General features: G+C 53.4%; 2 protein-coding genes across 2 annotated transcripts in view; one reads left to right on the forward strand and one right to left on the reverse strand.

Annotated features, from left to right (window-relative positions):
* Positions 1-206: 206 nt before the first annotated feature.
* Positions 207-24,183, reverse strand: part of DNAH1 (dynein axonemal heavy chain 1) — a 71,757-nt gene continuing 47,780 nt past the window's right edge. Inside the window, 30 exon segments of the mRNA XM_074152506.1 lie at positions 207-328; positions 702-936; positions 1,362-1,568; positions 1,834-1,978; positions 2,330-2,460; positions 2,650-2,820; positions 3,673-3,849; positions 3,936-4,115; positions 4,811-5,070; positions 5,161-5,299; positions 5,659-5,817; positions 6,922-7,062; positions 7,456-7,656; positions 8,136-8,287; positions 8,942-9,137; positions 9,222-9,447; positions 9,556-9,716; positions 10,107-10,256; positions 11,098-11,217; positions 11,725-11,850; positions 12,078-12,209; positions 12,539-12,730; positions 13,364-13,531; positions 13,969-14,160; positions 19,020-19,205; positions 20,317-20,427; positions 20,909-21,100; positions 21,263-21,434; positions 22,182-22,390; positions 23,559-23,694. Of these exon segments, the coding sequence (XP_074008607.1) occupies positions 207-328; positions 702-936; positions 1,362-1,568; positions 1,834-1,978; positions 2,330-2,460; positions 2,650-2,820; positions 3,673-3,849; positions 3,936-4,115; positions 4,811-5,070; positions 5,161-5,299; positions 5,659-5,817; positions 6,922-7,062; positions 7,456-7,656; positions 8,136-8,287; positions 8,942-9,137; positions 9,222-9,447; positions 9,556-9,716; positions 10,107-10,256; positions 11,098-11,217; positions 11,725-11,850; positions 12,078-12,209; positions 12,539-12,730; positions 13,364-13,531; positions 13,969-14,160; positions 19,020-19,205; positions 20,317-20,427; positions 20,909-21,100; positions 21,263-21,434; positions 22,182-22,390; positions 23,559-23,694 (5,089 nt within the window).
* LOC141467209 (HAUS augmin-like complex subunit 3) lies at positions 14,695-18,033 on the forward strand. The gene is made up of 5 exons (XM_074151652.1): positions 14,695-15,906; positions 16,081-16,520; positions 17,173-17,389; positions 17,516-17,518; positions 17,785-18,033. The coding sequence occupies exons 1-5, from the start codon at positions 14,695-14,697 to the stop codon at positions 18,031-18,033; spliced, it is 2,121 nt and encodes a 706-aa protein (XP_074007753.1).

Here is a 24,183-nt window from a genome sequence, read left to right on the forward strand (position 1 = left end):
GTGAGGATTGCAGTAACACCAGGTGAGTATGATGTTGGTGGAGTTGAGCTCAATTTATTGACACAAGTCGGGGGGCAGGAGGAGGGGGTGAGCAGCTGTGCAGGCTCCTGCTGCCTCCCGTGCTGCTTACCTCTGCGCAGGACGGTGGAGGACCCGGCTCAGGTCCTTGGCCGCGATGGTCTCCTGGGCTTGGGTGCGTTTTCTGGCTAGAAGTCCAGGGCGCAGATCAAGGCCGTGCCCCGTTTGATCCAATGCTTCTGCGGCTTGTCCGTAGGGATCTCCACAGCAATGACGTAGTTGGTGGAGTGGCCCGTGGTTGACAGGGTGCCTGTAAGGGGGGAAGCAATGGCAAGAAGGGGTACTGGAGCCCCGGCTGCTGCACACTGACCAGGGAGTCCTATAGAGGTGACCCCAGGTGAGATACCATCCCATTCCTGTGCTAGGTGACAGGCAGAGCAGGGCTGGGGCAAACAGGCTTGTGTATTTTGGGGTGTGGGCTTGCGGAGAGCCTGGCCAGAGGCACCGCTGCACAGCCAGGGTGCCTGGTGGCTCCATCTCCACAACCACAGCAGGAGAAATCTTTTTCTCCCTGGCTGGACTCTGCCATCAGTGCCTTTCTCTGTAACAGTGTGTGGCAGGAGGAACTCCTGCTGCTTCTGCACTCTCCCTTGCTTCTGGAGATCTGTCTTTAGGGTACCTACCTGCGCGAGTCAGAGTCTTGTAGATTGGGCAGAGGTAGACGCCGGTGGCTGGGGGCTTGCGATTGGGGACAGGAAGCAGCCAGATGACGGCCATCTCCGTGTACAACTCCTTGGGGTGTGACTCTGCTAACTGAAACGCAGCAGGGTCCCAGCGGGCGCCTTCCAGGAACAAGCCATGGATATAGCAGCCTTCGTCGGGAGGGCGGGTGAGATCACCCACCGCCTCCTTCATCACCTGCAGAGCAGAGCGGGCCCCAGGCCCCCATCGAGGCCTGTCCCTGGAGGCTCAGGAGCCCAAGGACTCCCCCAAGCTGCTCTTAGCTACGCCAGCGCTGCCAGAGGGGAGCCTCTCCCAGCTCTCAGATGGGCTGGGCTGGGTTTTCTGGCACCTGGCATCATGAGGCTGCGGGGCAGCCTGTGGCAGAGCCTGTGGAGAGGGACGCGAGCAGGTCTGCAGAGGCACAGAGGTCTCGCCTTGTGGAGGTGTCTGGCAGGTGGGTAGGTGTATCTAAGCACGAAGGAGATGATGGGATCCACGTGCAGCTGGTGGCTTTAGCTCATGGGTAGGTCAGGACTAGAACTGCTGCCTTTGTGGCCTCCTAGCAGCAGATTTTTAAAAAAAATCCAGAAAAATCTAGAGCCTCTGGCTGACTTACTGACCTGGAAGCTAAACGAGATGGTGTCAATGGAGATGACTGACTTCCTGGCGAAGTTCTGCAGTGTCCCAGTGAGGAAGGCCTGGGGGAAGAAGAACCCACTGATCCAGAACACGGAGGGGATCCCATGGCTAATCCATTTCTGCAGGAATTCAATCCGCTGCACCAAGTCATTCACCCAGGATGCCAAGGGCTTCAGCGACGGGTAGGCCTGCGGGGGACCCACAGAAGAAAGTACGGAAGGCATGCAAGGACACCCTAAACCTCATGCCCCAGTTGCTGTCAGCTGCGCAGAGCCCAGGGATTCATCCAGCCTGGGACCGGGAACAACTACAAGCTGAACTAGGCAAGAGACGTCTCCATGCCAGGGGAGCAAGAGCCAGCTCCATGTGAGACAGCCCAGGTCAGATGTGGTGGCTGATGACCTGTCCCCCTTGTGAGCTCCTGTGGGCAGCTGGGCTGGCCGGGACACGTACCTTGGCATTCCACATCTCGGGGACAGTGTTGTGGTACAGGCTGCTGGCCATCAGCTCCAGCTGAGAGGACATCACCACCAGGCCCTTCAGAGCTTTCAGCAAATCCTTCAGTGTCTGAGCAATCACCTCCAGGAGCTTGTTGTACCTACAGAGAAAGCAGAGGGATCAGAGCAACTCGGGGCAGTGCTTTGTTGTCCACCTCTGTCCAGAGAGGGTCTGGATCTCTTCACAATGAGTGAAGCTCCTCCATGTAACCCCCAGCCCCGTTCCTCTTTACCAGGTCTCATAGCTGCCCCCCATCCCCAAACTGCTGACAGTAGCAGATGGAGGCACTGATCTGTCCCTGCAAGACAGCGATCAGCTGAAGGCTCCAGTTGGGACAAAACAGTTGTTACTGGTGCTGCAATGAGGTTCCTCGAGGGGCCTACATGTCTCGGCTGTGCCCCAAGGGACCACCCGGTCGCTGGCCCAGGACATGACCCCACAGGGGCTTTACCTGATCACCTCCTGCACCAGCACTGTGTTCATGGACTCTTCGTAGAGCAGTGGGTATTTGTGGATCACCTCCTGCAGGTTCATGGGGGCAGGCAGCTTTGCCAGGATGGCCTTGGAGGTCTCCTCCACAAGCTGGAAGGAAGACAGCAAGTGGGTGAGCATCTTCCTGGCCATGGCTGCTGAGCTAACACCTGGTTGGCAGTGGCGTTGCTGGCACTCAGCAGGTGAGGTGGCACTAGCATTGGTGGCACCTGCTGAGAGCTGGTGTTTGTGCTTGCTGGGCACTGGCTGCCAGCGCACCGGTGGGACTGGGGCACCCACCTCTTCCCTGCTGCGTCCTCCCACTGTGAAGGTCTTGGGCTGCAGCTGCGTAATGGCCCCCAGCAGAGAAAAGGTCTCGTTCTGTGCGAAGGTGATGTCGGCGTTGTCGTGCAAACCAAAGAGCTCTGGGCTGTCGTTGAGGGGCAGGCTCTTGATGTACTGGAGGTAGCCCTGGAGAGGAATCCATGTGGGTTGTGAGGCCACTAGCCCAGGTGCCCCATTGGGCTGCTATGGGCCTGGCCCAAAAGAAATGACTAAGCCAGGGGTACTGGATAAGCTAAATCCAGGAGATCACAGATATTCCTTGTCTTGGTGTTAGAGATTCATTCTTCTCAAGCAATCCTGAGTAACATGCTCTAACATGCTCTGGGCAATCCTGCTTCAGCAGGGGAGTTGGACTAGATGATCTTTATGGTCCCTTCCAACTCTAAAAATTCAGTAAAATTCAGTGAAATTCTTACTTTTACACAGCTCCTTGTCTCCTGTCCCAGCCAGGAAACTAAACTGACTTAGGGACAGCTTCTGTGTGGCCTGGGCAATGCTGGCTGACACAGGACTCGGGCTGCTGGGGGGGGTGAGGGGGTGGTAGCTCCTCTGAGCCTCGTTTGGTGGCTGAGCGGAGGCCATCGTTTGTGGTCTGGCTGGGGAGTTAAACCGTGTCTGTGTGGAAGCAAACACATGCTACAAGAACAGGCAGCTTGTCAGTGAGCTTCCTGCCGTGTCTCCTGCAGAGCTCCTTGGCGTGTGGCATCAAAATGATTCAGAGGACAAAAGCTTTCAGCTGGGAACCCTGGTGATAGCTGCTACCACCTCCTGTGCACACAGACAAGATTTTCCTCCTGTTGCCTGAAACAGACGCAGCTTCCTGAAAGCAGCTGAAGATCCCCAGGTTCTTATAAACTTATATTCCCCCAGGGAACTGGAAATGCAGCAGGTTTCAGGGAGGAGCAGGTCCCCTTTGCGCTGTGATGATCCCCCCTGGACCTGCACCCCTGAGCTGCAGTTTGTTACTTGAGTACTTACGTCAAGGTCAGAAGAGGTACTGATCTGCTTGTAGATCCCCGATTCGGAATAAGCAAACTCAGGAATCAGCACCTCAGGCTTGTAGAAATCTTCCAGAATATTCATGATGCAGCGCCTGTCCCAGTCATCTGTCACACGGCCTCCGTAGTTGATCTCCCCAGCCGTGTATTTCAGAACCTGCGAGGGAGCCCACCATGGATTTCTGACCCGCATGTGTATCATGAGCCCGTTCCCTCACAGGAGGGCCCAGCTCACGCCCTCACCTTGTACGGGATGTCTGCGTATTCGCTCAAGAACATCTGTAGCTGACTGACGCAGATGCGGAGGTCTCCATCTGTGAACTCATAGGGGATGTTGAACCCCAGAGGCCCAAACTTTCTCCTTTCCAGCATGGTCCCATGGAAGAAGCAAAGTGACAGCAACAAGGATTTAAACTCTGTGACCTGTGGGCAGGGGAAGAGGTGCTCAGTTTGGCAGAAGGCACCCTTGGATGGGGGAAGTTCCTGCTGGGACCCAGCAGAGAAGATGTGCCAATTTCCTGGATGAAGGGTAACGATTTTAAACTGACAGAGGGTAGATATAGATTAGTTACTAGGAAGAACTTCTCTACTGTGAGGGTGGTGAGACACTGGAACAGGTTGCCCAGAGAAGCTGTGGATGCCTCACCCCTGGAGGTGTTTAAGACCAAGCTGGATGGAGCTTCAAGCAACCTGGTCTAGTGGTTGGTGTCCCTGCCCACAGCAGTGGAGTTGGAACTAGATGATCTTTAAGGTTCCTTCCAACCCAACCCATTCTATGATTCTAATTATGCAGTGCCAGCTGGAGAGGTGGAGACCTCAGCCAGGCTGCTGCATGGGGGAAGGCTGTGACCTGCTCCCTTGCTTAGAGGGAGCTGCAAGTGCCTTACACCAGGCCCCTGCAATCCTGTTGCTTCTGTTTCTCAAGGTGAAACTTCTAACTGGTTCATGCCAGAGTAGATGTAGCCTTATGAGAAATACCCCTAGTCCACCTCTAGCACGTGAGATCTCTAGTGGAGAGGAAGATCTACGCTCAGAGAGAATTAACACGCAGGTGGAGAGCACACATTGGAGCAGGCGCAGGCTGGGGACAGCAAACCAAAGCATGACCTGGGTCTTACCTTGGCACAAGAATTCAAGAACTCATCACTGAAATTAACATAGGACTTGAGCAGGTTGGCCTTGACCCCGCGGGGGGGCTCAATGGTCATCTTGGAGCCATTTTGGAGGATGGATACAGGGAAGTCGTTGCTCGGGAGACTGGTGAGCCAGAGGCGAAAGTCCTGATGCACCTGGAAATCCAGAAGGCAGCAAGTTCTCAGAGGGTGCAGGCACAGCTACTGCAGCTGCTCCTGCACCGACTCTCTGGTTTACAGGGAGCCTGTGGATGGGATGGAACTAGATCTGGGCTCCTCCCAGGTCTCCAGCCTCCTGCCTGTCATCCTCTGAGCAGGCAGGTGCTCAGTAAAACAGCTCACCTTGTTGGGGTCAATGCCCTCAACCAGTCTCTCCAGTGAAGGCATCCAACTGGGGGCCAGGTGGCAGTTCTGGAAGAAGACCCAGTTGCCCTGCTCCATGGCACTGCGCATCATGGCTTCAGCACAGGGGCCCTGAGGAGGCAGACAAGAAGAGCTCAGAGACCCTGGTCCACCGTGTGTTGTGCCCTGCTGAGCTGGACAAGGAGACAGCTACTGGGGTGAAGCACCCCTTTCCAGAGCTCCAGCCTGGCTTTGTCCCCACCGCTCAGCAAGATCTTCGCTGTCTGATGGCACAGCGAGGGCTCTTTTGCAGCTTTTGCAGGCCTGTGGGCCAAAGGGATGGGATAAGTAGGGATGGATTTGGGAGAGGGTTCTGAGGCAAGAGGGTGTTTTCACTGTGCTGCAAGGGTGTTCAACCTCCTTGGAGCTTGGTGGGATCACTGGGAGTGCCAAGAGGACAGTGCTGCCCCAGGTTAGCACCAGCAGCTTACCTGGCCTTGGCCCAGAGAAATGGCAGAGAGCTTTTCGGAGAACTTCATTTCTTCAGCAAACTTGTAGAGGTCGACAGCTGGGTCAGTGCCTGGGGACAGAACGAACACCAGGGGGGTGGTGGCAGTGGAGTCCCTGAAGACGACCGAGAGGTCAGTAGTCTGCAACACAGAAAGTTGGTCAGAGCGGGGGGGCCATCACAGCACCACCTGCAGCACCTCCTCACCCTGCCTGGCCTCCAACTCCTCTCCAAGTGTGCTCTTGGGTGCTGAGGCCAGAAACAGCTTCAATAAAGGCCTAGTAGAGCTATTCTCCCATGGGACTAGGATCAGGACAGTGACCCTTTTCCCTTCGTCAGTCAAACTCTTCCCTTGTATGCCTGCGCTATCTGCTCCCTCCCAGTGTGGTTTAACTGGTGGACATTAGGTAGGATATCCCTCTGTCCTGGTTTGAGTGACACAGGACTAATTTGTTTTCTAATGCTTGGGAAAACTGCACTTTTAGAAGACTCTAGTGTCTGAATTTGTAAAAATATTTACTTTAAAGGCAGCTCTGGTGTGTGGGTTTCAAGGTCTCAGTGTTTTCAAGCCTTGCCAGGTGTGGGGATGAGGAGAAATGAGACCTGGGCGCTTGACCCAAACTGGCCAACGGGATTATTTCAGACCAGGAACGTCACGTTCAATACAAATTAGAAAGTTTTCTGCAAAGTTCTCTCTCCCTTAACGGTTGTGACCCAGAGAACTTCCTGCCAGTGCTGGACCCCTGAGCCCTTCCCTTCTTCCCAAAGCTGCAGCGCTCGCAGTGTCCCACATTTGCTGTCCCCTGCTGGGAGTGCACAGCTTCCTGCTGAGAGAACGGGCTGGGTATAGTGCTGGTATATTTCATATTGGTATTGCGATCAATATTGGTTCTTTAGTATTATTAACATTAATTATTTAGTCTTATTCTATTAAATCTGTATATTTCAACCCTCAGGTTTCTTTATTTTTTCCCCATTCCTCTTCCCGGGTGGGGAAAGGTCATCGGGTGAAAGAATAATTGTCTACATGGCAATAAATCGTTGTGAGTTTCTCAAACTGTAACACCCTTATCTAAGACACAACTATTTCCCCAGCTGTGGGGACACTGTACAGCCCTTCCCTGCAGCTGGAGAGAGGCATGAACACTCTCACTGCAACTGGAAAATGCTGACAGCCCATTTACAGCCCGCTTGAGGCCTCCTGATCCACTCCTGGCCCCACCAGCGCTTCCTTTGGGCTGGTTACCTGTGGCTCAATGAAGTGCCGATCCAGCTTCAGCGCCACGAAGTCCTGCATGGCGTTGGTGATCTTATCTCCCCGCAGACATCGAAGTACCAGCAGCTTCTGGAATGCATCAAGAGCAGCCTCCCACTTCCCAGGCAGGGGCTCTCTGCAAAGCAATCGGGTGCATTTTGGGGGGATGTGCCAGAACCTGCAGCTCCCCAAGAAGCACGCAGGCAGCCACTGGGGTTTCAGAAGGGACAAGGACCTTCCAGTCACTTGGCTGAGGTTGTTGTCCATAGCTTTGAAACCAACAGCAGGCAAACCAGAGCTGCTTCTACTGGGGAAGTGCCAAGTATTGCTGAGCCTAAGAGGTCGTGTGGCTCATGCCAACATGCAGAGGCAAGGGCCACCCTTGAGGAGACAAGGTGATGCCTTGTGTGGCACGGCACTGGCTGTGAGCAGAGCCGGCACTGGCTGTGTCGGCTCCTTGTGCCCTCCCAGAGATGCTATTACCTGCCGGGTGCAGCACAGCTAAGCCGACAAAGCAGGGGGCACTTGCCTGTGAGGCTTAGGGCTGTCAAAAATGGTCCTGAATGCCTCAAGGTTGGCTACAAAATCATTGGCAAAGCCAGAGAAGTTCTTCAGGTTGCTCAAGGCCAGGATGTCTCCCCACGCTCTCTCATACAGCCAGGCCGGAGCTGGGTTCTCCCACATCTCTGTTATGGTCCCTCCTGACAACAGGTACTGCCACTCATCCTGGAACAGGACAGGACATGGTGATGGATTATAGTCCACCTCCCTGGGCCTGAGGCACGGAGATTTGCCCCACATCCAAGTAAAATCCTGCAGTAACTTTCTAGCTGCCTCTCTTGCCAGGTGTGTGTGTAGAGGAGTAAATGAACTGTAGGGTCTGGTGAGTTCAACACCACTGTTCAGCTGCTACTAGCTTTTCTCTGTCTTCTAATCCCTGCCTGCTCCCTCTGAACTTGCTACCTTTTGCAGCAGTCTGGCAGCAAACTCGCAAAAGCTGCAGGTGATTCAGGCTAGGCAGCTCTGCATATAGACACGGGGAAAGGTTTGAGATCTGAATGAAGAGAGATTTGCTTGCAATCCTTCCCCCAGCCCCAGGGAACATGCTCCTCTTCCACCCTGGCACACTGTTCAAGGGGACTGAATGGGCTGGGTTTGAGTTGCTCTGAGGGGATCCCATCAAAGGACCAAGGTGACTTCCTCACCGTATCAATCTGCCCATCATTCATCAGAATCCGGACGCAAACCAGGAAGGCAAACATGAGCTTGTGCTTCTCAAAGAGGCTACGGCACACATTGATGTAGAGACTGAAGGTGATGTAGCTGTTGATGTTCACGATCCGGTCGTTCACATTGTCTGGAAAAAAGGCAACAACAAGACAAGGGTGGTACTGCGGGGGGGTGTGGAGGGTGCTCTCCGTGTCAGATGGTGGTGCCTGGTCAGGGGGGCACACCCGCACCCTGCCCAGGAAGAGCAGACGCTGCTCTCAATATAGATGAGGCACAGAAACCCCTGTGGAAGCACAAGGCTGTGGGTCTTGGCACACAGCAGAGAACACTGCCCCAGCACTGGGAGGGAGCCCACTCTGCACCATGGCTGCCTACACGGGCCAAGCCACCACCATCCTGGTTAACATGTGCTGCTGGGTGGGGAGAGCTGCCTCAGCCCAGCAGCAGCAGCCAGGACCTGTGCCTGGAGGTGACTCCGTGACAAGCAGAGCCACACCACTGCCAGGATGGCACATGTACCTTGCCTGTGCCCTGGCACTAACGTCCCTCCCACCTGGTCAGACAGGGCAGCAGAGAAGTGGGGAAGAGAACAGAGGGACAGCTGCAACCAGATCTTCCCTTCCCTTGTGTGGGCACAAGTAGGGGCAGCTCTGGCCCACGCTGAGAGCCAATGCAAGCAGGGACGTTTGCTTCGATGCTGTGGGTATCCCCACTTCTGCTGCCACTAAGCAAGGAACGTGGAATAAGGAAGGGATGGGAGGGGGCTGTCCTGAGCAGGCACCTGCTTTCTCAGAGTTACTGATCCCCATTTGGAAGATGTTGAGGAACCACTCAAGTGAGTACTGGTACATGGGGTCCACGTTGGACAGGTCTGAGACACAGAAGTAGAGGATCTGCGAGCGGATGGCAACGGGCACATACTGCAGGCGGGTCATGTTGATGTCCTTCTCTGTCTGCTCTGCGACCATTACCTTGGCCTGGGGGACAGAGGAGATGTCATAGTTAGTGCAGTGCTGGCAGGGGATGTACAGATGCAGGGAGAGAGCACCTCCACCTCTTACCTGGATCTCCCCTGCCTTCAGCTTGGATGCCCCCAGCACTTTGATGAGCTCTAAGTCATCTACAGGGTTTCCTTCAGAAGTGCTGAGCCGATACAGGATCTGGTCTTCTATCTTCTTCAGCTCCTGACGCATCTCAGCATTGCTAACAATTAGCTGGTTTCTAGCTTCTTCTAAGTCAGGCCGCTCCGCAGCCACCACTTGTCCCAGCAGTTGGTCCTCCAAGCCACTGCAACAAAAGCCATGAAAGTGAGGGTGGGGGCAATAGGCCCAAAGGCCTGAGGGCTGTGATGAATGAGGCTGAGCATCATGGGCAGCTAACGGGGTAAGCTGGTACCTGGGTGAGAGGGTGAAGTTGATGAGAGTGAGCTTCGTGGAGACCTCAGGGCTGTAGTGAGGGTTGGGCATATTGGTGGTGATGTACATCTTGAAACTCTCATGGTAGGGGATCACCGCATCCCCCATCTTCAGCACTGTGCTGCCCTGCTGTTTGTAGGTCTGTAACAGAGAGGGACAAATGGAGGAAGACTGGGATGGTCACCTCTTGTGAAGGAAGGTGCCCTGCTCTCTGTAGTGAGGAGAGAGTCTGAAGACTCTCTGGACAGAGGACCTCAAAGCTGCCTGGCAGACCTGAAGGCCTGAACCTGAACGCAGCCCCTGCCCAGGCCAAGACAAAATGCCTGCTGGCAGGAGACCAGGCTGTGCAGGAGGCTGCCGACACAGAGCCCTGGCCAAGACAAATGAATACAGAAGAGGCAGCATCCACGTGAGTGCTGCCTGCCCAGAGAGACATGCAAACCCACCAAGTCCCACCATACCCCAGCCAGATACCCCCTTCCAGCCCAGCCAGGCACCCACTACCCCCCTTGCCAAGGTGAGGCACAGAACCTGTTTCAGCAGGACAGGCTCCAGAGCCGGATCCAGCTCTTCGCCGACATTCTCCAGCAGGAAGGGTTTCCCAAAGGTAATGGCATTTTCCAGACTGCTGAGGAAGTCCCGGTCACTCAGTTTGGACACCTCCAGGCCATTCACCCTCTCCTGAAAGGCAGCAGGGAAGGGCAGGGTCCCTGGGGTGTCTTTCCCACCTTCACGTCCAGCTCTAGTGCATGGTACACATCTCACTGGGCTGATTTAGCTCCCCAGAGCAGCAGAAATAATATCTTTTCTTGCTCAGCTAGTTTTTGGCTATTTTGGCAAGCTTAGCCCATGTTACCAGGTTCTAGAGACATCTCAACAAATCAGCAGGAAGGGAGGGAATAGGGAGAACCCCTTCAAAGGGCCGTGTCCCTACAGAGCCCCACATGGGTAACTCAGAGCTTGTTTGCTTGCAAAGTAAGAGCAGGTGGGTGGGAAAAGCCTTCAGGGTGTAAAACAGGAGCAGCTGCCTGAGCCTCCTGCCTGACCCTTCAAAAGGGCAGTGGGTGGCCCTCTTCTGGGAAAGACAAGGTGGTGGTTTGTGTCTCCAGTGCTGTAGCAGCAGGGACTGTTCTCGCTAGCCAGGTAAGGCTACCCTGATCTCTTCTGTCCTAAGGACATTAAAGGCTGTTATGGGAAATGCTAGTGGTGTTTTGTGTGTTTTAGGGTGTGGTGAAGGATGTAAGGCCCCCAAAATGCTACTGGGGAACCTGAATGGGAATCTAATGCCTCACTTGCTTATAGTGGCCCTGCTCCCACCCTGTGCCCATTTCACCAAGCAGAAAAGTCCACCTGGGATGAAGACGGATGTGGAGCTTGTCTGGTGCTGAGGATGCTGGGCTAGGACAGTGGGGGTGGTCTTGCAGCTCTGGAGCCCAAAGCCTGAGGCTGCTCTGGGCATCTCCTAACAGTGAGCTGCTTCCCCTATCCTGGCAGACCTGGCTTTCCTCCTCACAGGTCTTACCAGATTCTTGATCCACTTGTTTGCTTGTCCTTGGGGGTCTATGTAGTGAGTCCAGCGCTGGGAGAACTGTGTTATGACCCCATTCTCCACAGACAGGGTGTCGTTGGGTAAGCCGGCAATCTAATGGGGGAAAAAGAAGCTGTTGGGTAGCACAAGACAGCTGACTAGAGAGAAGCCCTTGCTGCCCTAACCCACACGTGGTCCCAGTGTGGTGGGTGAGGGATAATAGGAAGGGTGTCTCTAACAGCAGCTCAGTCCAGAGCTGCAGCTCTGCCTGAAGGGGCTGAGCCATGACACAGAGCTCTGCTGGCAGGGTGAGGCTTGGGCAGGCTATGGCCAGGGCTTTGCTCTAAGCCTGGGGCTTGCAAAGGGGAGTCTTATGGGTTAAGCCTGATGCCCTCAGAGCTGCTGCTGCCCTAGATGCTGCCAGGTCCTCTCCTGCTCATTGTGCAAGGAGCCCTGGCAGCAACTCCAGCTCTGCAGTGTGGAGGCATTTGGTTGTTATTGAGCTGTTTGGTTTGGGGTCTCTCCTTTGGTACAGGTGATCTTAGCGAGTGGTGAGCTGAGTGTTTTAGCCTTTGCCTGTGGCACCTTCAGCTTGAAGCATCGGGTTTTTCTGCAACTTGCCTGCCAGGAGCGGATTTCCACAGGGTCTCCAAGGGTGCTGATCAGGTTGGGCTCCTCGGTGTGAGGAATGTTGTTTTCTGACAGCTCCCTCAGCCACTCATTGCACAGTGCTACACGGTAGTGACCCTGCCACGAGAAGCACCATCATAGCCTTTGGTTTAGTTGCAGCCAGTCTGCTGGGATCATCTAAACCCTCCCATTTACGTTCAAATGGGACCCTGCACAGCCTCTGGCACAAACGGAGAGAGATCCAGGAGGGATCCTTTCTCCCAGCAGATCTGGCCAGCAACAGCAAGGTGCCAGGAGAGCAGAGCAGGTAACTGAGCCCCTCATGGGGAACATTCTACACCTACCGTAAAAGGACCCAGGTAAGCCACAAAGCCAGCTGCAACCAGCACGTCCCCAGTGATGTTGTTGATCTTGTAATCCAGGCTCTCCACAGTGTCCTGCCAGCGCACCTTCTCATCAGCCAGGCTGTTTATGAGCTGTGGGATAAGTTGCACACGTGAGAGCTGCTGTGTAGTCTAACCTCGTGTCCTGGACCTGCTGCTCTCTGGGTAATGCTGCAGGTGATGGTGACTAGAGGTTGCAGGGTGACCTCTGCCATATCCTGAATTCTGTCCCCAGCTTTGAGCACTTCATCGTGGGATTACTGGGCTGCTCTCAGCTGTTCTAGAGACAGCTGAAGAAGCTGTGCACAGGAGGACAACAGCTTTTAACACCAGTGCCTGGCTAGCTTAGCTTTCCCAGTCCTGTAGTGCTGCTGAGATCAGGATGTCCCATATCAGCAGGCAGAACCCAGCTCTGTCCTTACCATATCGGCACGGCCCAGTCTCTGCTGACACTGCTCACACTTCATCTCCAACTCTTCCTTCTTGGCTATGCACACCTTGTACTTGTCTTGTAGCATGGCGATGCCACCTTCAACCTCTCTTAGGCGTTCCTTAGCTTCCTCAAGGACCTGCTGAGTGGCACGCAGGTCCTCTTCTGCCTCCCGCCAGGCTTTCTGGGGATATGCACAAGGAAATGGTGAGCATGTGGCCAGGTTATTCCCCTAAAAGCCAGAGACCTTGGAGCAAGAGTTGGTTTTCCACAAAAGCACTATGTGATACTGAGATACTTCCCTGTATGACAAAGGCTGACCAGCGTAACTCCAGGGGAATGTCCTTCAAGGCCAAGAATAAAGGTAGGGGTGAGGAGGACATTTCTGCATAGCTCCAAAAAGCCAAGAGCCTGTGCCAAACTTACACAAGTTCAGGATGTGGCCCAGTGGTGAAGACAAAGAAAGGTTCTTCTGCTTGCCCCAAAATAATAATAATAAAGAAATAGCTAGGCCTGGAAAGGATTTAGACTGAAACATTAGTGAGATGTGGGAATGCTTCTGTAAGTACAGTTTCTGCTAAGCCAGGAACTCAGCACTAAGAACAAGGTATCACTTCTGTCCCAGAATATTCTAGGCTGATTTCTTCCACTTTATTATGCTAACGAGTTTTGGCGCTTTGGCTTTGCTAAGGCTTGGTCTGAACATGACATCCTGACCTGCAGAACATGGTGACCCTCAGCATCTCCTGCAGAAGGGGGCTGCTGCTAGTACTGTGTTCCCTAACACCAAGAGTAACTGAGTCACGCTGCCTCTTACCCGCTTGGGCTCCACGACCTTGGCCACAAAGTGGTACTTGTGCATGGCACGCACCCACTGGCAGATGGAGGTGCAGGCTTTGGAGACCTTGGCGATGGCAGCTGGCTGAAACTCCTCACTGTCAATGTAGGGCTGGATGGCCTTGATCACAGAGTCTGCAATATTGTCCTGCAAGGAATGGTGGGAGAGAAAGGAAATTGGTGATGAGGGTGCTAGAGATCTCACTGAGGAGGGTCTCAAAGGGCTTCCCCCAGTGGCTGCAGCCTGCACCAGGACCCGGCAGGGTGGTTAAGGCATCACACTGGAGAAAGAGGAATCAAGTTGAGGCTTGGGAGGCATGGCTGTGGGATTGGGTAAGTCCCTTCCCATACTGCTTCCATCTAGCTCCACATAGAAAGAGCAGAAGGGGAAGACCCATGTGTCTGGGTCCCATTGCCCAAGGCAATGAAGTGCTGCCAGCTGACATGAGGGCTTCCAGGCCAAATACGTCCTCATCCTCTGTGCTGCTGAAAGGTATTGCTCACAAAGAGCTCTAAGCTTCATTACTGTGAGACAGATCCCTGTGAGGCAATACCTGATCCCAGCCTCCCTCTGCCACCACTTACCTTATCGTACTTAAACAGGCTGTCCAGGAACTTCCCTGGGTCCTGGAGAAGGCCCCTGCCTGGCTCCCAGTAGTCATCCACCTTGGAGCCTAGCTTTTCTCCTGGTACCCTTTTGGGCTTGACTCCTTTCATAATGCAGACAGCTTCAATCACCATCTTCACACCAACGGGAGGTCGCTGCATTGCTCGTACCTTCAAAATCCAAATGGAGACAGTGGGTTGGCTTGGCTATCAGTGAGAGGGGGTGCTTGTCCCTCAGCTGGTCCAGGGGAGAGTGGGACCAGAGGTAGGACATCTAGAGGATGCAATGCACAGGCAAGAAGAGCAGAGGTATCTGAAGGGAAAGCTGGTTATCAGAAAGGGCATGGAGCAAACTACTGGTAGGCTGAAAAAGCCTGCCCTGATGCTCTGATAGGTGTATCTTACAGGCTGGAGATATCTTGGCATAGGAGCTAGATCTGTATGGCCCTGGTGAAGAGGCCATATGGAAATGGGGCATGAGCAGGCTTTCTCCCTTGCTCTGTGAGCTCTCATTTGTCTTGTACTCCACCAGAGCAATGCTGCAGCCCATGAGCTGGTCTCTAGCACTTGTGGAGGGGCTGCTCGAGTCCCTCTTCAAGCAGGCAGCTAGGAGCGCTACTGCGGCACCCTTGAGATGACTGTGGGATGTCAGGACCCTTAAGGATGACTCCTGCTTTTTTCCTCCTAGTGCTGACAATCCTTGCCATGTTCAGCCGGAGACAATCCCAGGCCTTCCCACTGAGCACAGTCGGCAGAGGGGCAGAGTTTGTGGCGACACTGAGGCTGATCTATCCCTATGCAGACACCTTCTGTGAGAGGGACTTTGACTGGCTCTTTGACTGCCCTCAGACAAAGCAGTTCCTTGAGTGTTTCTGCAGCATGGTGAGTGAGGAGAATGTGCTGACCCCGGCTGAGGTGGAGGCCTACGATGCCCTGCTGGCTGCAGGTAAGCCCATCCTGGAAGGTGATGCCCTCGAGCAGGTGTTGCAGACATGCTGTCAGGACCCGCAGCTCATAAGCTTGACACAGGATGATCAGGGTCCCTCTCTGGAGGCCCTGCAGCAGGAGCTTCAGGAGCTTCAGGACTATCGTGACCTTCAGCTCTGGCGGTACAGAAAGCTGCAGGTTTTGACAGCCAACTTGCAGCAGGAGCTGAGGTATTTGGAGGAGGAGGAGAAAGTGGTGAAGCGAGACTTGAGGAAGGCTGAGATGGACCTGGAAGTGGACATCTTCCAAACCAGTGCTGTCCTGAGCCAGATCAGCAAGGATGCAAAGCAGCTGGCAGAGTGGCATGGGGATGTGGGGAAAGGCCGGCCGCCAGCACTGCTGTGTGAGATGGATCTCGGCCCTTACATGGAGCTGGAACAAGAAGCCACTGATGCGTCTGAGAGGTTCATCCAGCAAGTCCTACCAGGGAGCATCCAGGATCCAGGTGCTCGGGGAGCAAGTGCACAGGGAGAGAGCAGCCTGAAGGAAAGGTTGGAGGCTGGGACACAGATGGACTCAGACTCGGAAACACTGGAAGGAAGAAAAGGAGCTCCTTATCAAGTGTGTGCAAAGACACCACGTGGGGTGGCATCAGCAAGTCAGGGGATATTGGTCCAAGGTTCAAAGGCAAAGTTGCTGCTAGCTGAGGGGGGGAATGGGAGAGAGGTGTTAAGTATGGGGGACGAGGAGGAGAGAGACATCATCCAGGAAGCCACAGAGAGAATGCAAACAGCAATGCCAAAAAGCCTTGGGACTGATGGAGATGAGGTACTGGGGGACCAAGACAGCTACTGGAAGGAGGTGTGCCACATGGAGAAAGCACGTATCTGTGCCCAGAGGGAGGTTATAGTCCTGACAGCAAAAGCGGAAGGCAACTGTGCTGCGCTGGAGTGGGCCCAGAGGACTCTGGAAGCTCTTGAGGAGAACCAGGTAGGGCCAGTGCTCCCTTTCCTCCATCATCCTTTGTGGCAGGGTCAGCCTGTGCTGTGGGCAGTCCTTCCTGTTGAATGCTGGAGCACAGCTGGCTCCAGGACGGGGTGGCAGAGCCAGGCAGAACTAGAAGTGTGCCCTAACACCAGCCTGTCTTGTCTCCCGCCTGCACAGCATGGAGTTGAGACAGAGCTCCAGGGTCAGGCTGCCATGCTTCAGGAGAAGCTTCACGCCCTGCGTTGCGACATCACGTATACCCTGACCCACCAGCTGCTGCCCCTGCTTAAGGCAGAGGCCAGTCTCTCCTGCCTGCCCATCCTGCAGAGGCAGTTCAGCCTGGAAGCTGCCCATCTGCAGTACGTTGCTGGGAGGCAGAAGGAGGCAGCTGTCTGGCTGGCGAAACAGCACAGCCGCCTGGATCTGCTGGAGCTCCATCTGGAATGGGAGAGAAAGGAGCTGGACCAGAAGGCTGCTTGGATGAGGGAGATGGAAACTGCCATGAGGGAAGCCCAGACCAGGCTGCAGGAGCAGCAAGACTACTTCAAACATGCCAGCTCCTCCCAGAAAGTTTGTCCATGTGCATGGACAGACCCCAAAGACCTCTATGCTCTACGGTAAGGGCCTGTGTGTGTGTGCGCATGAGAGACAAACTAGATGTGGAGGAGGCAGCATGGGAACAGGAGTGGCATGCTGTAGACCCAAGCTACCAGGCAGTCCAGTAGTGCCCTTCTGCCACTGCAGAGCCACCCTGACTCTACAGTGGTGAGCAATTCCCTAGAAGGATCTGCTTCTTCCTGGCTGGCTAGGGCTGATGCAGCAAAGCGTGCCCTTGGAGAAGCGAATGAGTATGGAGAAGAGAGGTTTTCCCAAGATACAAAGGTGGAGAGTGTAGCAGCAAGTTTTCACCTTCAGAAGGAGAGCTGGGCTAGAAGGAAGCACAAGTTGCTTGGGGCAAGAGCTTTCTCTAGTTCGCTGTCCTGCACTGACAGGGGCTTCTCAGTCCTCCCTGCACAGGTCTGGAGTAGCTGGTGCTGGTGTCTGCCAGCAAGGAGTCCCTGACTGGCTCTTGAGCCAGCCTGGTCCCCCATAGTGCTTTTCTCATACCTCCAGGACGTGAGCTCCAGCTCACCAGGAGTGGCTGTCCTCTCATTGTTGCCCCACAGCTGCTTGCATCCCAGTCCCACAGCACACAATGTCCCCTCAGCCCTGCTCTTCCTCAGTGCTGCTGTGCTGCTCACACCTCTGTCTGGTTGTTCCCTCTTGCAGGCTCTGGGACATGCTGGTGGGGCAAGATCAGAAGGAGCAGCTCTTCCACAGCTATAAGGCCCTAGCAGCCCAGTGCTCCCAGTTGGTTCAGGAAAAGAGGGTGCTGGAAGCACAGCTGGCAGCTCCTATGTCCCAGCTCCCTGCCCTGAAGTCCTCCACAGAGGTGATGTACCGGCTGCTGTACAACAGCTCCAACCAGCTGCAGCTCTCCTCTCCGGTAAGCAAGCACTCCTGCTCCACCAGGCCTTGCTGGGGGGCACAGGGCTGCAAGTCGGAGCCCTCTGTGCCATCTGCCCTGGGTGCTGGGGGAGAGCTTTCTGCTTCTCAGCCCGCAGAGGGAGAGGAGGTTGGCCTGATCCTTGCCTTGTCCCAAAAGCTATCCAGTCAGGCAGTGGCGGGCTGAGGGACAAAGGTGATTCTCACTGTTAACTATAGAGCTTGGGCCGCTTTAGCCAAGGCGGCCCAGTAAGCCACGTCTGTTGCTTGGACTGGATGTGTCTGGAGGCCAGAGCCACATGGGTAGTTTGTTTCTGATGGGTTGAGCTGTTCCGTGAGTGGAAGAAAATCCCCCTCTTTGTGCACATTCACATGTGTTTCGGCTCTGCCCCTCAGATCACCAAGCTGATGCAGCAACTTGACACCATGCAGGACAACCTCCTACAAATGCTGACAGACCTCCTGAGTGACTTGAAGATCAAGCGTAGATGTCTGGAGAGCCCTATCCTGCAGACAGAGCGCAACCTTTATGTGTATTTTTACTGTGATGAGGATCGGCTGAGAGAGGTGGTGGAGGAGCTGGAGAAGCAGGTGTCGGCTTCCTCCAAGGGACCACTGATGGAGCTGCCCCATGCAAAGGAATAGTTCAAAGGGATGCTCTCTCCCTGCCATAGAAGTGGTACCCTCTTTTGGTTGGGCTGTGTCATTAGTCTTGGACTGGGAAAGAACTCTAGTGGGTCCTGGCTCCAGTAACAGGTTACTTGGGTCATGGCTCAGCAGCTGGGCTTAGAAGCAGCAGGGAGGTTATTCATTAAACGAAGATTTTCCTGAAGCTGGTGGCTGGGTTAGATGATATGTAAGAAATTGATGTATCTTGTGAGTTGGCACTGGAAGCCTTGTATAGAGGAGACTTTTAATGCCAGCTCAACAAGAGGATGGGTGCTGGGGGCAAGTGGACTGACACTGTCTCTCTTTCCCCACCTTCTGGGGAAAGGAGTTTTGCATTCTTTGTGGGGAATAAGAAGGTCTGTTATTTACAATTGCAGAGCAATAAGCCCTTTCCTCCCCTCCACAGCTGTCACACTGTGCGGTGAAACCTTGTACTTGCTGAGTTTGCTCTCCTGTCTGTGCGCTGTGATGCTTGCCAGGCTCAGAATCACCCTCCTTTCTCTGACTATCCTATTTCAAGCCACTATTCCTTGAAGTCAGCCCACCAGCCACTGCCTCTTCCTCTTCTCTGCCTGTGGTGGATGCCCTTTCAGAAGTGCCTGCTGGTTCAGACAGTCTGCTGCTAGATATGTCCCTGTGCTAGGCAGTCAATACCAGGGGTTGCCTGCTACCTGCCCCCAAGGACAGGCACCATGGGATGAGCCCTCCATAACACCCTCTCTGGCACAAGTTGGAAAAAACATGTAGGAACAACTCAGGGGTTCCCCTCTTCCCTTCAAAACTCTTTGCTTCTGAAAGAGTGAAGCTGAGAAGCTGCATGGACAGCTGCCCAGACTGTGAGCCCAGGGGGAGGGCTGGGGATGCTGCAATAGAAGAGGAATTCTGCTCCCTATAGAAGGGGAATTGCTACAAAGTGAGAGGACCAGACCCAGCTCTGCCACCCTTCCCCTCAACCCAGTTACCTCTGTAACATCATTTTTGTTAAGGTTTCTCAGGCTGGCAAGAGCAGCGTCCAGGGCTGGGAGGGCTTCAGCCAAGTCCTTCTGAGCATCATCTGCAATGGCTTGGGCTGTCTGAGCTTTTGCATTGGCCTTCATCTCCTCAGCCTGCACAGCGCTTCTTGTCTCTTCAGCGACAGCTGTGTCCACCTGCACCACCAGAGACAGCCTCAGGAGCATGCTGGAGCCAGAGCACCCCTTTGGGATGGCTCAGCACTGCTAGGTAAGGATCACAGCTGTCCTGGCAGGTCATGTGTCGTCTTCCAGCAGACACATGCTGGGGCCTAACTGCTGGAGCGGATCCGCCCCCCCCGCCCCGGTATCATACCAGCAGGAGGCTTTTGTCAGCCTCTAGAGACCATCCACAAGCTCCAGCTCTGGCTGTTAGTCCTGCAGGAATTAGTTGCTCTACCCACTCTTGCTGTCGGCACAGGGAGAGGATGCATGGAGATGCAAACGTGTAGGGAGATGGAGGAACAAGAAGATATACTGAGGGTTTTGTTTCTAAAACTGTCACTTCTGCCTACCCTCAGGGTTAAAACACTAGCAGGAGGTGTAAAGGGAACGTGGAATACAGCCAAATCTTTATCTGCTTATGTGGGAACATCGGAGATTACAGACTCTCTCCCGTTTGCATATAGAGCTGTAAGATGTTTGTGTCTCTGTTCCCTCTGTCTCAGTCTGGCCATCCCACAGCAGGAGACAGGCAGGGAGGAACACAAAGAGGAGGGAAGGTAGTGACAGCCAACAGAGGACAGTTCCCTCTTCTGGAGTGGCATGAGTGATGGTGTGTGATGATCCTTGAGGTCAGGGTTAGCAGGGGCAGGCTGCAGCTGGATTATCTCCCTGGGGCTGGGATGTGGGGGACCGATCCCTTTCAGCAGCAACAGTCTGGGCCACGTGAGGATTGTGTTAGTAGTGTCACTAGTCTGTGCTTGCAAGGGTCTCAGCCACTGAGGAGAGAGAGCAGGTAGCTTGGCTGGCTGACCCCTGGATTGTGGTTTCAGACAGGGGCGCTGCTTCTGCTGGCAACTGGCTGGTAGGTTATGACTGGCCCCGACCAACACCAGAGCAGGGACCCCAGCAGAAGATCACTCTCGCTGGCAGCGCTGCTCTGCCTAGATACCTGCTGTGCTAATCGGAAACCTTTTCACTGTCTGATCAAGCAGGACTTTGTGCAATCCCTGCAAGGCGTCCCCAAGCCCTGTGTCCAGTCTGAGCAGCCAGACTTGGAAAGTGCAGGGCTGTTCAGCAACGGTACCTGCAGTTGCTCCATGGTTGCCACTGTATCCTTGGCTGCCTGTGCCAGGAGAGGGCGGGCAGACTCCAGCTCCTCCTGCATCCTCGCTACATCCTCTGCTGTTTGCAGGAGCTGTGGGAGCAGAGCAGAGTGAGGCAGCAGCCACAGAAAGCCTCGGGACCCTGGTGGGTGCCCAGTGTCAGGCTCTACAAAGCAGGTCCTGCTTTGGTGTCCACTTAAGCAACAATCTGACACTGTGTGACAGTGTGGTGTGCTTATACACAGTAGTGCCTGATGGTGACTGCACACGATGGGTGTTACTTCATCACAATCAGTCAGCAGAACAATGTTGCTGTTATAGGACTTTCATTGAAAAGGGAAAAGGTTAATAAGGAACATCCGGAGAGATGGTGAGCTACAGAGAGGTCTGTGGTCCCCAAATACTAGGGACTCAGACCTTCAGAAAGACTGGTAGAAGGCATAGTTCTGATTTGCTTTAGCATGAGTTTTCTCCTGTTACACAGGAGATGTGTAGGGCATCTCTGCACCTGTAAATGCACTGCTCAGAGCAGGCAAGGGGGGCCCAAAGCTCTCCTGGGTGTGAGGGACAAACCTTGTCCAGGCCACTTCTCATCCTTTTCTTGGCTGCCGTGAGTTCCTGTTTCTTCTTTCCAATCAGGGAACTGAAGATGCTGAGGAACTCGAGATAGCTCTTGGGAGTGACATAATTGTGCCTGCCCAGCTCTGCCAGATACACTTGGCACTGCTTTGCCACGCTCTGATGGATTTTTACACACACTTGAATCTACAAGGAGAAAGGAAAGAAACAACCTTATTCAGTACTGAATGTGTAGTAGGCAAGTCTATGAAATGTGCACAGAGAGCACAAGGGCCTTATGAAGAGCCTAATGTACTGTCACAGCAGAGCTTACAGCTGTACAGGAGCTGTGTTGACTGTGGCACCTACCATCCCATTGACATCTTCAGCACTGGCCCCAAGATGTGGAATCTCATGCAAGAAGAAGGAGGCAACGCACTGCAGGGCTTCAGCTGGCCACTTATTAAACCAGTCAATGGTACAGCAGTTCACAAGAGAGGGGAACTGTCTCAGGCGTGCGCGGAAGACTTCTCCAATAGGGCTGAGGGAAAGATGTGCAGAAAAGAGATGTTACAACTAGCTACAGCTACAAGGACAAAATAGCTTTCTTCCTTCCCTAGAACCATCCTGAGCTCTTACAGAGTAAGAAGGAAGGGAATATACCTAAGGAGGAGGGAGGGAAAGAGGGAATGAAAGTTCAGGCAGTGAGCCGCAGGTCCTAAGGTGCACATCACAGCTCACTCCTTGCAAGTCCTGGGTTTATTCTGGAAGTCATAAGATGGTAGAGGGGTGATGTTTTCTGGGTCCCTCCCTAGGGAGAACACTTCAGGGGTAAGAAATAAGTGTGATCTGAAGTCTATTTCAATCAGGTGAGTGCTGGTACTTGCACTGAGAATGTCTTCTACCTTCTGGCAGCCCTCCTGCAACAAAGCAAGCCGCTCATAGACTACACACTAGATTCACGACTAAACATGGTGCAACTGAACCCCAAATTCAAGCAAGATATTTTCATAACAAACAGCTCAATGGTGAATGAAGGAGGAGGAAGCTTGTATTTAATCTGGATCACTTACAGTCATATTCTTAAACTTGTCAAACTTCATCTTGAAACCAGCAGAGTGTGAAAAAAAAAAAAAGTATCCAGTCCTATGGGAAAGTGGTATGCAAACCTCACTCCTCCAGAGCCAGAGGCTTGGAAACTAAGATCCCACGACAAAGTAATGTGAGGCAAAGGACAAGGAGGGAGTAATTAACATTTACAGCATAGAGTCCTATCCTTGAAGTGTACCTCATGCACAGGACCATGTGGATATTGCTGCGAACCCGTCCTGTGTACGCAGCCATCAAACTGGCCTTGGTGGGCTGCTGCCCTAGATCTCGAACAACAGGCTTCATAGCTGTCATGATCTGTTCTTGATCATCAGGGTTGTAAATGTTGGGAACGTCACCCGAGTTGAGCAGGTTGTTGATATCCTCAAGGAAGGATTCATTTTTAATCTAAGTAGATGATGGGGGAAGGAAAAAAAAAAAAGGCAGTTTCCTAAATTATAAGGCAGCCATGTCTCCACGTGTCATGGAGAACACATCTGCATAAATACAGCCATCAGCCCCTGTTGTAAGAAATTATTTCTGTGTCACTCGGCTCCAGTAAAGCATACTCTGACCCTTGTCCAACATTTACAACTGAACAGCCATATCCAGCCATTCCAGGGTGCGGGTGTGTGTCTGAAAACAAGCCTCCTTCTGCCCATTTACTCTCTCCTTACAGAGAAACTGAGCTCAGGGCCTTGCTCCCTGCCTTGCAGTGATTCTACAACCAGACCCTAGAGAACAAGTTGCTCTGTGTCTTCGTTCGTCCAGCACAGAACACTTCTCTATTAGGATAAAGCTCATCGATGTGGGAGACAGAGTAATTGCAGGGATGTGTCACAGTCTGTGGGATGATCTCCCTCCAGAGCGATACTCACCTCTCCACCTTTGCTAAATCAGAAACGCATAGCATCCATCTACTTGACTAAATGCACCCTCCCGTGCCCCTCTCCTCCCACATGTGCTTCTCGCTGCAGGGAAAAGGAAGGAAGAACAAGCAGTGTTTGACAGATGGTCATCTCACTGCTTAGGGCACTGCCAGAAAGGACTTGGTTCCTGTGATAACGAAGGCAGTAAAAAAGTCTATTAGGAACATAACCATGAATTCCAGAAGTTGGCTTAGTCCTTAGCAAGTTACAGTTTACAGTAACAGGCCAACATTATCCTGTGGAACCAGCAGGCATGCGGCCCTAAATCTACTGGTATCTCTGAAAAGAAAGAGAACAGTGTTACTTAGGACTTCTAGTATCAGCAGTCAGCCTAGTGCTTAGCTCCAGGCAGCTGGGTCTAAAATCTTTGATCCCACCAAACCCTTGGATGGAGCTGAAAAAGGCTTCAAGCAACAGAACAGTCAGCCCACTCACACACAGCTCTATGGTCCCTCTAGCAACAAATGCACCACCTTCAGTTTTCCTGGGGCTTTTTTATAAGACAATGAAGGTAGACTACTTAAGAAATACAAGTTGTACCTGGTTTGTATCAAGCTCCTCAATCCTCTTTAGGGGGATTTATTGAGCTTAGAGATGTGTTTCTGACTCCTTTTGAGATGGAGTCCACCATACTAATACTCCTATACCTGTGTGTCTACGAATAGGAACGTCTTGGGTAGACTTTGAAGGCCTGCCTTCATCATGATCTTCCTCACGTCATCTCGCCATTCAGTCATGCCATAGTTTTTGGACAGTTCAATCTGGAAACACTCATAATCTGCCCTAAAGGAAAGAGAAGCCTGTGGAGTTATATCGAATTAAAATCCCCTTTTTTGTCAATCCTGAGTATGTGTTGTGGTCTCAGGGGGAGAGGACTCAAGCAAGTTGTTTTCCTGCAATGAGTCCTGAGCACATGCCTGTCCTTGTGCATGTTCAACCACCAACCTAAGAGCATGTTTTACTCAAAGCAGAGATACCTGAGCTAGCTAGAAACTGGGAGAAGTACAGCTCCATGAGCTAACAGTCACGCTGCTTCTTGGGCCCAGCGCCTCGGAGTGCAGAGGGAGCAACTCAATGTGGATTTTTTTGTGATGCTGCCCTCAGAGGCTGGTGCACCTGGGAACAGTGGATGCATTTCTCCAGGATCACACCCCGTAGTCAGAGCTGTAAGAATTGTCTTCCTCATCCTAGTTCCCTGGCTCTTCAAGTTTCCCCCTTGAGGCCTCCTGGCTCCCAAGACTCACCAGTCCTGCTTGCCAGGCTGCCAGTGGC

This window comes from Numenius arquata, chromosome 8 (genome assembly GCF_964106895.1).
Source record: "Numenius arquata chromosome 8, bNumArq3.hap1.1, whole genome shotgun sequence".
NCBI lineage: Eukaryota > Metazoa > Chordata > Aves > Charadriiformes > Scolopacidae > Numenius > Numenius arquata.